General features: G+C 44.4%; 1 protein-coding gene across 1 annotated transcript in view; it reads right to left on the minus strand.

Annotated features, from left to right (window-relative positions):
* LOC149320196 (cGMP-dependent 3',5'-cyclic phosphodiesterase-like) overlaps window positions 1-14,120 on the minus strand; it is a 396,832-nt gene that overhangs the window by 245,375 nt on the left and 137,337 nt on the right. Inside the window, exon 2 of the mRNA XM_089513124.1 lies at window positions 6,849-6,912. Coding sequence (XP_089369250.1) covers window positions 6,849-6,912 — 64 coding nt within the window. The remainder of the gene's footprint in view (window positions 1-6,848; window positions 6,913-14,120) is intronic.

The raw sequence follows: 14,120 nt of genomic DNA on the forward strand, positions 1-14,120 counted from the left end.
ATGCAAGATAAAGGAAAAGAGGTTCCACTGCAACATTAGGAGGAACCTCTTGACAGTAAGGGCTGTTTGAGGATGGAACACATTCCATCAGAGAGTGATGGAGTCTCCTTCCCTGGAGATCTTTAAGCAGAGGCTGGGTGGCCATCAGGGATGCTTTGACTGAGAGTTCCTGCATGGCAGGGGACTGGACCAGTGGCATCACTAAGGGGGTGGGGGGTGCAGACCGCACCAGGTGACACCCTAAAATCTTATGGTTGAGTCTCCCTTCTCTGCAATTCAAAAATCCAAACTATTCCAGAAACCATGGGGGACTGAGATAGTGAAGCCTTTGCTTTTGGAGGATTCAGTGTAAACAAACTTTGTTTCATACACAACATTATTAAAAAATATTGTGTATAAAACTGACTTCAGGCCATGGCTGTAAAGTGGTGGTAGTAGCGTTCTATGCCTTGGAGTAATTTCTGACTTATGGCAACTCTAAGGTGAACTTATTCTGGGGTTTTCTTAGCCAGATATGTTCAGAGGAGCTTTGCCATTGCTTTCCCCCGAGGCTGAGAGGGCGTGACTTGCCCAAAGTCACCCAGTGGGTTTCATGGCTGAGCTGGGAATCGAACCCTGGTTTCCAGAGTCATAGTCCAAAACTCAAACCACAACACTATGCAACAGTTAAAAAATATAGCACCTTCCCTCCTTCCATAAGAGCCTTCCCTGCAATGCAAGCAATTACTCACTAAAAGCTTGCTTCAAGAGAAAAGTCAACATTGCAAACAGAGGTTTGCACCGTAACCATCCAAGAATGTTTGGACCCGGCACCCTTTTAAGAAAGTGACACCATTCTATGAAACTGACACCCGTCTGCAATGTGTTGAGTGTGTACTCTGAAGCAACACACATACACACCCCTTTTCTTATTGGCTTGGTGGCACCCTTGTGCGGCTCAGACTGCATAGTTCTGCTCTGCATTTCTGTTCCCTGGCTGCCCCCTCTTGTCCGAAAAGTATGTTTCAACAGTTCATAGGAGTTTTGTCACACAGCGACAACCGGAAGTGCAAACGGGGGTTATATCATGAAATCATGCATTCGTGATTAATATTTTTCACACGACGTCGTGATTAAAGTAACATGATTATCCCGGGAATATCTTGTGAAAATCACACAATTGTGCACATTCGCGATAAAAGGTTTTCACGCGATGTTGCGATCAAAAATGATTAAAGCGCCATTAACCCAGGAATAACCAGGCAATAAACAGCAACAAATCATTAATGGGAAAATCCCGTGAATTTGTTGCTATTTATTGCCTGTTTATTCTCTGGTTATTCCCAGGATGATGACCATTGTGTGTGAAAATCTTAATCGTGCTTTAATAGGAATTGCATGATTTCACAGGATAAACCTCCTTTAAACTTCCAATTTCCTCCCATGTGATAAACTCCATAGAATCCTAGAGTTGGATGATATCCCCCAGAGCCATCCAGTCCAACCCCCTTCTGCCATGCAGGAATACACCTTCAAATCACCCCCAACAGACTGTTTAAAAACTTCCAAAGAAGGGGACTCCACCACCATCCAAGGCGGTATTCCTCCCCTGAACAGCTCTTACCATCAGGAAGTTCTTCCTAATGTTGGGCTGGAATCTCTTTTCCTGTAGCTTGTATCCAATGTACCAGGTCCTAGTCTCTGGAAAAGCAGAAAACAAGCTTGCTCCCTCCTCAATGTGACATCCCTTCAAACTTAAACAGGGCAATCATATCACCTCTTAACCTTCTCTTCTCCAGGCTAAACATCCCCAGCTCCCTAAGTCTCTCCTCAGAGGGCTTCATGGTTTCCAGATCCTTCACCATTTTAGTCCCTCTGGAGATGCTCCAGCTTCTCAACATATCCATTTTGAACTGTGATGCCCAAAACTGCACACAGTATTCCAGGCGGGGCCTGACCAAAGCAGAATAGGGTGGTCCTATTACTTCTCTCAGTCTAGAGACTATGTTTCCATAGATGCAGTTTATAATCGCATTGGCTTTTTTCGCTGCCGCATCACACAATTGGCTCGTGTTCAGCCTAGCTAGCTCGCTTTTGCTTTTACTGCTGTCAAGCCAGGTGTCCCCCATCCTATAACTGTGCCTTTCATTTTTACTGTCCAAGGATAGTATCCTATATTTCTCCCTGTCGAAATTCATTTTGTTAGTTCTGACTCGGCTTTCTAATATATTACGGTCACTTTGAATTTTGATCCTTTCCTCAGGGCTATGAGCTACCCCTCTTAATTTGGTGTCAAATTTGGAGTCTTCAAGCATGAAGAACAATTATTCTGTCATGTGTTGAAAAGTTTGGTCCCCGCTATTTTGTTCTGTTCTTTTCGGGAGATGAATGCTGTTGTGTTTCTTTTTATTTTTGCACACGTAGGGGAGCCAACAAAGTGACTGATGCACATTGCAACCGATGCATAACAGGACTAATGCAGAATGGGACTGATACACATTAGTCTATTATGCATCGCTCCTGCTGTGCATTGGGACACCAACCAGAGAGTGCCGATGCGCATTGCTGGAACATGATGTGCATGAGGACACTCTTGCCAGTATCCCATTGTGCATCTTCACATTTCACTAACAGGGTTCCTTAGCACTTCTGCAACGTAGCTAAGCAGAAGCAAAGTTACATAAGTAGACCGCGATAGAGGATTCCAGCCATTATTGTTATCTGTATCCTGTTAACAGGCAAACAGCGAATGTGTAGCACTGTTTGCAAGGGAGGCACGTGTTTTATTACTTCGGGATTCAGCCACGCTGTTTGTCTATTTGACTGTGCAAACATGGCTCATGGCTTCAGAAAGGTCAAAGCTGCCCCTATAGTTTGGCGCTGGCAATTCACATAAGAGGTCCAAGCCAAAGGGAGAGTGGGAGAGATCCATGCCAACTGATTTGCTAGGCAAGGCAAGAGTTATTTGTTTCCCCAATATGAGAAAAGGGTTTGCAAACACTCCAGAAGTCCCATGGGGGGGGGGGGAGAAATAACACAGCTGTGAGTCTTGTGTCCAGTGTTCTCCTGGTATTTGCGCATCCTGAAGTACTCCAGGGAATTTCTTCGTGCCTGCTTTTTCCACACAAGAAAGGGTACTAGAGATCCTACATCAGAAGTGCAAGTTACACATTACCATGTGGAATTGCACACTGTTTGTGCTTTGCAACCCTTCAGTTTGGGCAGAAATACACATGGTTTTGCTTTGCAAAAAATAAGGGGCTTTGTTGCAAAGAAAACATTTTCTGCACTGTCTGTTCCATGCTGAAAACAAGTGTGTATTGCATGGGAAACCGTGCCTACTCCTGCGCACAATACTTTTGCTGGAATACTTTAAGTTATGTGCACACAAGGAGAATAACAGAGAAATGTTCATTTTCTGGTGTTGCCAGTTCAGGATCAGTCCAGACCCAGCCGTTTCTGAGGAAAAAACTGCCCAGGGGAGGTCATTAAGCCTTACGCACGGAGTAACTTGCTCACCGCTTATCATTCAGAAACACTTGAATATAATAGTGAAGTCGAAAGCTTTCATGGCCAGCATCCATAGTTTTTTGTGGGTTTTTCGGGGTATGTGGCCATGTTCAAGAAGAGTTTATTTCTGACATTTCACCAGCATCTGTGGCATCTGGCATCTTCAGGGAAAGATTAAGAGATTCTCCGAAGATGCCAGTTGCAGATGCTGGAGAAATGTCAGGAATAAACTCTTCTAGAATATGGCCACTTAGCCTGAAAGACCGACAGAAAACTAGAGAATATAATTTTTTCTGATTAGACGGTAAGACAGAAATCTTAGCTAAATGGGCTGTTCCTAGAGTAAGGTGGAATGAGGGGGATATTCCTTCTCACTTACTTAGATAGATGCTTCTAGCAAGAAGGTAGTTGAAGAGCAGAGTAGAGGGTGAGCCCTGGCACTCCAACTGGGAGAGGAGGAGGAAACTCATGACAAAAATACATACAAATAAACAAACACACCCCACAAGTCTATCACAGGAAGGAGTCAATTAAGCTTTGGCAATTGTTGCAAACTGCTGCTAGAATCATAGAATCCTATAGAGTTGGAAGTCAGCCCCAAGGGCCATCCAGTCCAACCTCCTTCTGCCATGCAGGAATACCTAGAATCCTAGAGATGGAAGAGACCCACAAGGGCCATCCAATCCAATCCTTTTCTGCCATGCAGGAAGACACCATCCAAGCCCTCCCTGGCTGGGACCAATGGTCACCCAGCCTCTGTTTCAAAGCCTCCAAAGAAGGGGACTCCACCGCATTCCCAGGTAGTGTATCCCACCATTGAACAGGGCTTCCCATCAGAAAGTTCTTCCTAATGTTTTGGTGGGATCTCTTTTCCTGTAGTTTGTGGCTGATCTGGAGATTTGCAAATAATCATTTCTTCTTGTCTGGAGATAACCCCCACCCCACCCAAAAAAAAAAACCCTGGATAAATTGCCCTCTTGTCTCCCACTTGGTGGACTAGATAACCTAATAGGAACCAGATCCTATCTGATCTTGGAAGCTAAGCATGGTCAGACCTGGTTAGTCCTTGAATGGGAGACCAAAGGTGAATCCCAGGTGCTGCAGGCTCTATTTCAGAGGAACTCTGAATATTCCTTACCTAAGAAAACCAAATGAAACTCATGGGGCTCCTATCAATCAACAGGTGGATTGGACAGCCTAAATACCCTAAAAAGCACCAGATCCTGTCTGATATTGGAAACTAAGCAGGGTCAGCCCTGGTGAGTCCTTGGAGGGGAGACCACCAATGGATACCAGGTGCTGGAGGCATAGGAAGAAGGTGGAAAAACTCCTTCTGAGGATTCCTTGTTTAAGAAAACCCTATGAGAAGTCAAAGGCTTTCATGGCTGGCATCCCTAGGTTTTTGTGGGTTTTTGGGGCTATATGACCATGTTCTAGAAGAGATTATTCCTGAAGTTTCAGCAGCATCTGTGGCTGGCATCTTCAGAGAATGAAGATGGTGAAACATCAGGAATAAACTCTTCTAGAACATGGTCATATAGCCCAAAAAAACCTATGAAATTCACAGGGTTTCCATAAGGCCACAGGAGACTTGAAGACACATATACATATACACACAAAGCATAAATACCCTCAAGGCACCAGGTCCTGCCTGACTTTGGAAGCTAAGCAGGGCCAGTCCTTGTTAGCCCTTGGATGGGAGACCACCAAGGAATGCCAGGTGCTGGAGGCTCTCTTTCAGAGAAAGGAACTGTCCAAACCACCATTCCTGAGGATTACTTCCAGAATTCATGCAGTCCCCACGAATGGAAAGGCAACCTAGAAGGCAAATACATATATATATATACACACACACACACAAACATGTCTTAGAAGCTACAATCTTGGAGGCTAAGAGGGCCAACCCTGGACAGTCCTTGGGTGGAAGGCCACCTACTAATACTGGGTGCCATAGGCTCCATTTCAGAGGAATGAACTGGCAAAAACATCTCTTCCTGGCCTAAGAAAACCCTGTTAGAGAGCCCCTATAAGTCCACCTGTGGATGATCCATGAAACCTAGAAAGACTCTAGTCCTGAGGTCTGTCAACCTTCTCCTTTTCTCCTGCAGCAAAGGGAACACCAGGGAAAGTCTTCTTCTTCCTAGCATGCATGGAACAAAACCTGTCAAGATTTGCATCTCTACAGTTCCTAAACAAGAGGGTGCAAACTTTGGGAGAACTGGAGGCTGGAGGGCATAGAAGCTTTTGAAGAGCAAGAAGGAGAAAGCCTTTTCACCTCCATCTCTGTGGTCCACTGAACCTGGAGGCAGGGATGTCTAAACCCCAGCTGAGCAGCAGAGAACTGGAATTTACTGGGGAAACTGGGTTAAAAGTACCCTGAGGGTGGCCAGAAACCAAGCTCAAGAGGTTTCCTTCAGCAGCCCCAGCGGCACACTCTCTCAGCCAAAAACCAAGCGAGGCAGTCTGCAATGCAGCCCCAGCAAAGTAGCCACTGACTCTGGCCTGGAGGCTGAGAGAGTGGAGCCTGTGTGGCCCCTGAGGGACTGAGCGGAGGGAGAAGGAAGGATGGGGGCTTTTAGGGAGGGAGGGAGGGAGGGAAGGGGAAAAGAAGAAGAATGGGGGGAGGGAGAAGGAAAGGAAAAAGAGAAAGAAAGATGGATAAGAGGAGGGAGGGATGGAGGGAGGGAGGATGGAAGAATAGAGAAAGAGGGAGGGATGGAGGGGAGAAAAGAAAGAAAAAGAAGAGAGGAGGCAAAAGGGAGGAAGGAGAAAGAAAGAAAGAAAGAAAGAAAGAAAGAAAGAAAGAAAGAAAAGAGGAGGAAGGAAACAAGGCACGATAGATGGAAGAATAGGGAAAGAGGGAGTGAGAAAGGGGGAAGAGACAGAAGCAAGCAAGCAAGCATAGGGAAGGAGAGACGGAGATGGAGACAGAGAGAGGAAGGAAGGAAAACAGAAATAAGAAAAGAAAAGAGATGAGGGAGGGAGGGAGGAAGACACTTAGGGAGGGAAGGAAAAGAAAAACAAAGAGAGAGCCATAAGAGGTGGGGGGTAAGAAGGAAAGAGAGAGTGATGAGAGGGGGAAGGAAAGAAAAAAGGAATGGGAGAGAGAGAGAGGGAGGGAGGAAGGGAGGGAGGGAGGGAAAGAGAAGTGTCCTGACCGGTGCAACTGGGATGTTGCAAAGTGGCACCTGAGTTGCCTAAGCCGCAGCTCATGTGCCAAAGGAGAGGCAGGAGATGCCAAGGCAGGGCCAGAGGCAGGCGAGCGGAGGAGGCAAGCAGTTCTTGCCAAGGCGTTCAGATCCCATGCCCCCAGAGCCCCCCCCCCCGAGCCCCCCAAGAGAGCCAAAGGAGGGACCTACCTGGAGCGTGTCTGAGCCCGGGCTGGCAGCCTCCTCAGCCTTCAGGAAGACCTGCTGGCCCCGTCTGAAAAAGTGAAGAGCAGCCATGAGGATGTGGTGCAGGATCAGGACCATTCTGCTCCTGGTGCCAGGCTTGCGGCTGCCGCTACAGCAAATGCCGCTGGAGCAGGGATGGATGGAGAGGCTTTGGCAAGCCAGGCACCAGGCCTCCCTCCTCCCTTCTGGCTGCTGTCACACACATAGCCACATAGACACATGCACAGACACACACCCTTGGCTTGCCATGCACACACCTGCCATGGGGAGAAAGCAGCAGCCCAGCATCATTCCCTCAGTCAGAGGAAACTAGGATTGTGGTCCCTCTCTGCAAACTGCACAAATGTCTGGTATGCAGAGAATTGAAGGTGGCACCCATCACCCCCACCCCCCACCCCCCAGTTTTGCAATTTTTCATCTGTGGCCACTTTGTCTTTTAGCTCCCCTTTCTCTGGACACTGCGGCCAAAGGCGCTTAAAAGGAAATTGTTCTTCTTGTTGTTAAGTGGCATGAAGTTGACTTCAACGTACAACAACCCAATGAATGAGAGGTGAGAACCAGCATGGCGAAGGGGTCTGAGCGTTGGGCTCTGACTCTGGAGGCCAGGGTTCAAATCCCCGCTGGGCAAGTCACACTCTCTCAGCCTCAGAGGATGGCAATGGCAAGCCTCCGCTGGACAAATCTTGCCAAGGAAACCCCAGGACAGGTTCCCGCCTTAGGGTCACCTGAAGTCAAAAAAGGCTTGAGGGCACTCTGCAACAACAACAGTGAACGAGAGCCTTGCAAGTTGCCTGCTGTGATCCATAGCCCTGCGAAAGGACAGTCACATCCAAAATCCACAAAGCGGGGATACCTTTATTGGGACAACCAAAGGCAATAAACAACTACATGGTGCAGGCTTTCCAAGCTTCACTGGAAAGCTTCAGGAGCCATTGCAAGAAAAGAAAAGAAAAGAAAAGAAGCCAAGTAAAACACAAAAATCAGATACCATACAAATACGCTACACTGCATCAGAAAGCTAAAACCATTCAAAAAACACCATTCTTATAGGCTCAAATCAAACTAAACATCATTCTTATAGGCCCAATCCCTATGGAATCCAAGGAATTGTAGTTTGTTATGGCACCAGAGCTCTCTGACAAAGGAGATCGGGAGTTCATCCTGTGAATATGCCAGAAAAATCACACAATTATGCAGAACGAATTCACACAACATCACACAAAATCTGCATATTAAAGTGGTCACAAAGAAGCATTAACACGCATCCTTTTACTTTTTGGATTTCAGCGGCAATGCAGTTCCAAAATCATTTTATTTGCGCAATTGCGTGTGATAATCATTCCTGCAATTACTCACCATTTTTGCTTTATTTGTGGGATGCTTTAAATGCACTTTAACCTCTCTTTAATGGCAAAATTAGCCCCAGTGTGATAAAACTCCAGAGAAGGCTAAATATTGCACCAAAATTACAGATCCCAGACTTCCATAGCATGGAGCCACGGCAGTTAAAGTGGCATTGAACTGCATTAATTCTGCAATGTAGATGAAGTCTCAGATTGACATCCACTTAGCCTTTTTAAAATCCCTCCAAACATTGGTCAATTGCCAGTCTCTTCCAGCATCCCATACTCTCATCCCTCCGACAGAGCACTTACGTTATTACATTTACTATACATTGCATGCCCAGCCATACCTTACTTCATTTTCTTTAATAAACCCAACAGCATGTTTTAATCTAAGTCCAGAACATCACAAGGACGTCTCCACACTTCCTGCGGGAATGAGCTTGCAAGCAGAAAATAATCCAAGGCCATTTTGAACCCATGAATAATCAGGCAATAAACAGCAACAAATCATTTACGGATAAATCTCAAAAATGCTTTCTTGCTCTTTATTGCCTGGTTATTCCCTGGTTATTCTTAGGATAATGTCTCTTTTATCGCACTGTGTCTGAAAATCTTAATTGCAATTTAATAGCAATTGTGCAATTTTGATGGGATAAACCCCGTTTAAACTGCCAACTCTCCTCCGTGTGATAACGTCCGTAGAAATGTAAATTCATGCTTCTTAGCCACAATCAAAATGAAGGACATTTTGGAATTCCTCCTGGACAGAAGCCTGAAATGTATGGTGTCCTGGAAAAGGAGGACGTCTAATTACCCTGCTTTAAACTCTTAATTCCAACATTTCAGTTGGTTAAGATTTATCTGTGTAAAGCCTTAGGGATGAAAGATCTAGATGGCAATGCCATAGTCACAAAAAGTCAACATGGGTTTCAGAGAAACAAGTCATGCCAGAAAAACCTGATCTCTTTCTTTGATAAAATGACCAGCTTGATAGATGAAGGGAATGCTGTGGGTATAATATATCTTGATTTCAGTAAGGCCTTTGACAAGGTTCCCCATGACATTCTTGCAAATAAGCTTGTAAAATGTGAGCTAGACAAGGCAACTGTTACATGGATTCGTAATTGGTTGACCGACCAAAGACAAAGAGTGCTCAACAATGGCTCCTTTTCATCCTGGAGAGAAGTGACCAGAGGGGTGTCCAGTGGGGCTCTGTCCTGGGCCCAGGGCTATTCAACATCTTCATCGATGGCTTGGAGGACAGAATTGGGGGCATACTTATCAAATTTGCAGATGACACCAAATTAGGAGGAATAGCTAATACTCCAGAGGACAGGATCAACATTCAAAATGACCTGAATAGACTAGAAAGCTGGGCCAAAGTTAACAAAATGAAATTCAACACAGAGAAATGTAAGGTATTGCACTTAGGGCGGAAAAATAAAATGCACAGATATAGAATGAGGGACACCTGGCTGAACGAGAACCTTCTACGTGTGAAAGGGATCTAGGAGTCCAAGTAGACCACAATATCAACATGAGTCAACAGTGCGATGCAGCAGCTAAAAAGGCCAATGCAATTTTAGGCAGCATCAATAGAAGTATAGTGTCTAGATCAAGATAAGTAATAGTGCCACTGTTTTCTGCTCTGGTCAGGCCCCACCTGGAATATTGTGTCCAGTTCTGAGCCCCACAATTTAAAAAGGACATTGAGAAACTGGAGCGTGTCCAAAGTAGGGCAACTAAAATGGTGAAGGGTCTGGAAGCCATGCCTTATGAGGAACAGACAGGGAGCCAGGGATGTTTAGTATGAGAAGAGAAGGTTAAGAGGTGATATGATAGCCCTGTTTAAATATTTGAAAGGATGTCATGTTGAAGAGGGAGCAAGCTTGTTTTCTGCTGCTCCAGAGAACAGGACCCGGAACAATGGATGCAAGCTACAGGAAAAGAGATTCCAGCTCAACCTTAGGAGGAACTTCCTGAGAGTAAGGGCTGTCCGACAGTGGAACACATTCCCTTGTAGTTTAGTGGAGTCTCCTTCTTTGGAGATCTTTGGATGGCCATCTCTCAGGGATGCTTTGCTTGAGAGTTCCTGCATGATAGAATGGGGCTGGACTGGATGGCCCTTAGAGTCTCTTCCAACTCTAGGATTGTATGAAATGCAATTTACGCATTGTTCACCTAGAACTGTGGATAAATAATTCCTTCTTTTTTCCTTTTCTTTCCACAAGTGGCTTCAAGATTCTGCATTTTGAAATGAAGCAAAAGAAACATCCCGGTCTCTGCGTGACAGGCCAACAGATCATCTGGCCCCCAGGAGATGCCAAGGTGGATGGTTCAAAGAGCTGGAAGGATTTTAATAACACAAATCATGTCCTAAAGAAATGCTTCTCCTGGGCCAGAAGAATGGAGTGAAGGAAGGAACATATGCATAAAATGAAGCCAGAGCTGCCGAAATCTATGAAAACAACTGCCCTCTGGAACAGACATCTTATCTTGGGTGCAAATTTGGTGCACCGGTCTATCATTTGGTTTCATTTGCTCAGGCCTAGGCATCAGGAAAATAACAGATTCATCCTCAGTATACAAGCGATCCTGTTGAATCAAGGTTAAACACTACAAAAGGAGAACAAAGTACCATATCCTCCAAAATCCACAAGACAGGGGTACCTTTATTGGGCCAACCAAAATACATTTTATACATGATACAAGCTTTCGAAGCGCCACTGGCTTCTTCATCAGGCAAAAGTATTAGGAGCTTTAAAAGCTTGCAGTATGCATAATGTGCATTTTGGACGGCCAGATAAAGATATCACTGTCCTCATTCCCACTTACGAAAAAAAGCGGCTTGCAATCCAAATCGATGGATTGATTCAACAGCGGAGCATGGTTCCCACTACATTTGCCCCAATCGCACTTTTCCCCTGTAATATAACCCACTTGTGGTTCACATTCACTAATGAATCGTTTCAAAATGAACCCGCTCCAGCCAGCCAAAGGGCAAATTTAAATCAATTCCGATCTGTATCTGGTTCACATTCACACAGAATTGATTTATCCAAAAAGACACAGAAAACATCAGCGTAGAAAAGAGGGGGTTAAATGGGTCTAGCGTGTGCCCCCCCTTCACCGAATCACTTCAGCAATTTGATTTAAGTGGAAACCAGGATCATTTGAACCCATTCAAACCGAACTGTGATCCGGTTTAAAAGGTAGTGGGAGTAAGGCCACTGTTTTTTGTGGGTTTTTTGGGCTATGTGGCCATGTACTAGAAGATTTTCTTCCTGACGTTTCACCAGCATCTGTGGCCACTGATTGTGGATTTTGGATAATGCCTTTGCTATGTGGCCAACACAGCTGCCCTTAGTATGTAGCCTGTGGCAGTTAGACATGGACGTTGTAGATGCTTTGGTGAGCGAATCGTTGATCGTGATAGAAGACAGTGCTAGCTTTCTTGGGCCAACCAAAATGCACAAAATACATGTTGCAAGCTTTCAAAGCTCCACTGGCTTCTTCATCAGGCAAAAAGTGCTTTAAAAAATGATACAGGAGAAAAATAATTCAGACACACTGGATCTCCAAAGCAGTTGCCTTTTGTCTTGCAAATGCAAATGGAATTTAACAATGGTTTCCTGGACTGACTCTCCAAGAATCCACAAGGTCAGAAGGAGGAGTGCATGGATACCCCTCCATATTATCTCAACTGAGGACAACAACCACAACATCTGGACCAAAAGCAGGGCCATGACTAACATCGTCAATTCTTTTTTTCCCCTCCTGTGTTATTTTAAACATCTTTGCCTGATGAAGAATTCAGTGGAGCTTTGAAAGCTTGCAATATGTATTTTGTGTATGTTGGTTGGTCCCATAAAGATATCATGGCTTTGCAGATTTTGGATGATACTGAATTTCCATAGCATTTATAATCTTCTTTTCAGTTAAATTCAGTTAAATGGAATTTAACTGAAAGCAACAAAAAGCAACTGTCTTTGAGACCCAATGTGTGTCTCAATCTTTTTTTCTCCTGTATCAGGAGAATGATGAAGAAACCAGTGGAGCTTTGAAGGCTTGCAACATGGAGAATGTGCATTTTGGTTGCAACATGGAGAATGTGCTTTCTGGTAGCAACATGGAGAATGTACATTTTGGGTGCAGCACAGATAATGTGCATTCTCATTGCAACATGGATAAAGTGCGTTTTGCACTTTGGTATCCCTGTCTTGTGGATTTTGAAAGATACCATACTTTGTTCTGTTAGCTTTCTGTACACTGCAAATAAATTTATCCAAATCTTCAGGGGATCCTTGCAGAGCGAGGCCAATAACTGAGGACCAGCTTCCATTCCGTTGCAGAGTTATTAGCAAGAGGTCTAGTTGCTTACGAAGCCTAATCAATTTGTCAATCCTTCCCTCGGAGCCAGGTTCCACATTTGCTTTAATCATTCGGTTTGCGCAGGAATGCGTGGCAGGCGATGTTCATCCTAACTGAGGTTAATCGAAGCTCTGAATTACATGCTCTCAGATCGGCCGATACCCAGCGCATGATGTATCTCAGTTAAAACAGAAGGCAAGCATCACTCTCATGTCCAGTTGCAACACAATAAACCCTCCCAGGTCTCTTGCCCACTAAACAATTATTGCTCGATGGTCCCACTTTCACTGCCATGGTTGCATCGGATGGGATTTGTAGTTTGGTGAGTCCCTAAAACTCTCTGGCAGAGGACTCTAAGCACTTCATGAAGACAGGGAAGGGCTGGACAAATAAGTTAGGTGGAAGAGATCTACCTTTCCTTGACTGGTCTGACTCTGGTCTCTATGGAGTTTATTACACGGGATTTATCCCATGCAGAAATGGGATTTAAAACTGGGAAAATCCCACAAAGGCAGGATCGTTTTCACATGACGTTGTGCATTAACACACACAGAAAGTGGTCAAATCCCACAAAAACAGGGTCATTTTCTCACTGTTGTACATTAATGCACACAGAAAGGGGACAAATCCTGCAAAAGCGGGATTGTTTTCACAGAACGTCGTTTATTAACGCACACAGAAAGTAGTCACATCCTGCAAAAACAGGATCATTTTCATACGATGTTGGGGTCATTGAGCATTAATCCAGCATTAACCCACATAGAAAGTGGACAAAATCGACTGCTTTTTACTTTCGGGATTCCCTTGAAAGTAAAAAGCGGCCGATTTTGTCCACTTTCTGTGCATGTTATTTTCGCATTAATGCTCAATGCCCCCGATGTGTCTGAAAATGGTTGTGCTTTTGCGGGATTTTTCTGGGATTTAAATCCCATTTGTGCACAGGATTTAGGCACTTTGCCTCCCGTGTGATAAACTCACACAACACAACTGCAGCACTAAATTGACAAAAGGGAAATAGATAGAGAAACAGGAGCTGGAACTTATTAGCAATATGAACTGGGAAAGATACAGAGGAACCGACCGAATGACAACAAATTATTCATAGGGAACCATCTAATTAAAAATAATAATAACTGTAAGCTGCTGGAATTTATTTTTAGTTATTTTTAAGAATATGATGAATATTATTATTGTTTTGTTATTATTATATCATTTTTTCTTATATCCAGCCCTTTCCCAGAATTGGGACCCAGAGCGGCTCACGGCATTAAAAGAACAATACAGTTAAAAACACTGAAAAGTGATACATTAAAACAGAATTAAATTGTTATAATATTAAAATATTTCCTAAGCCAGCAGTTCTTCTTTTCAGACACCAGCATTGCTTTCGTATTTGAATCAAGGGAGGGAGGGGGTTTAAAGGACTGGGGAAAGGGGGAATGTTTAGGTGGAGATGAAAGGTGTTACATTCTTCTGTTTAGTTTTGGAGTACATATATATTAAGTCGCCAAATGACTTG

Source organism: Sceloporus occidentalis, unplaced genomic scaffold (genome assembly GCF_023333645.1).
Source record: "Sceloporus occidentalis isolate IW3139 unplaced genomic scaffold, rSceOcc1.0.p SCAF_2, whole genome shotgun sequence".
Classification (NCBI taxonomy): Eukaryota; Metazoa; Chordata; class Lepidosauria; order Squamata; family Phrynosomatidae; genus Sceloporus; species Sceloporus occidentalis.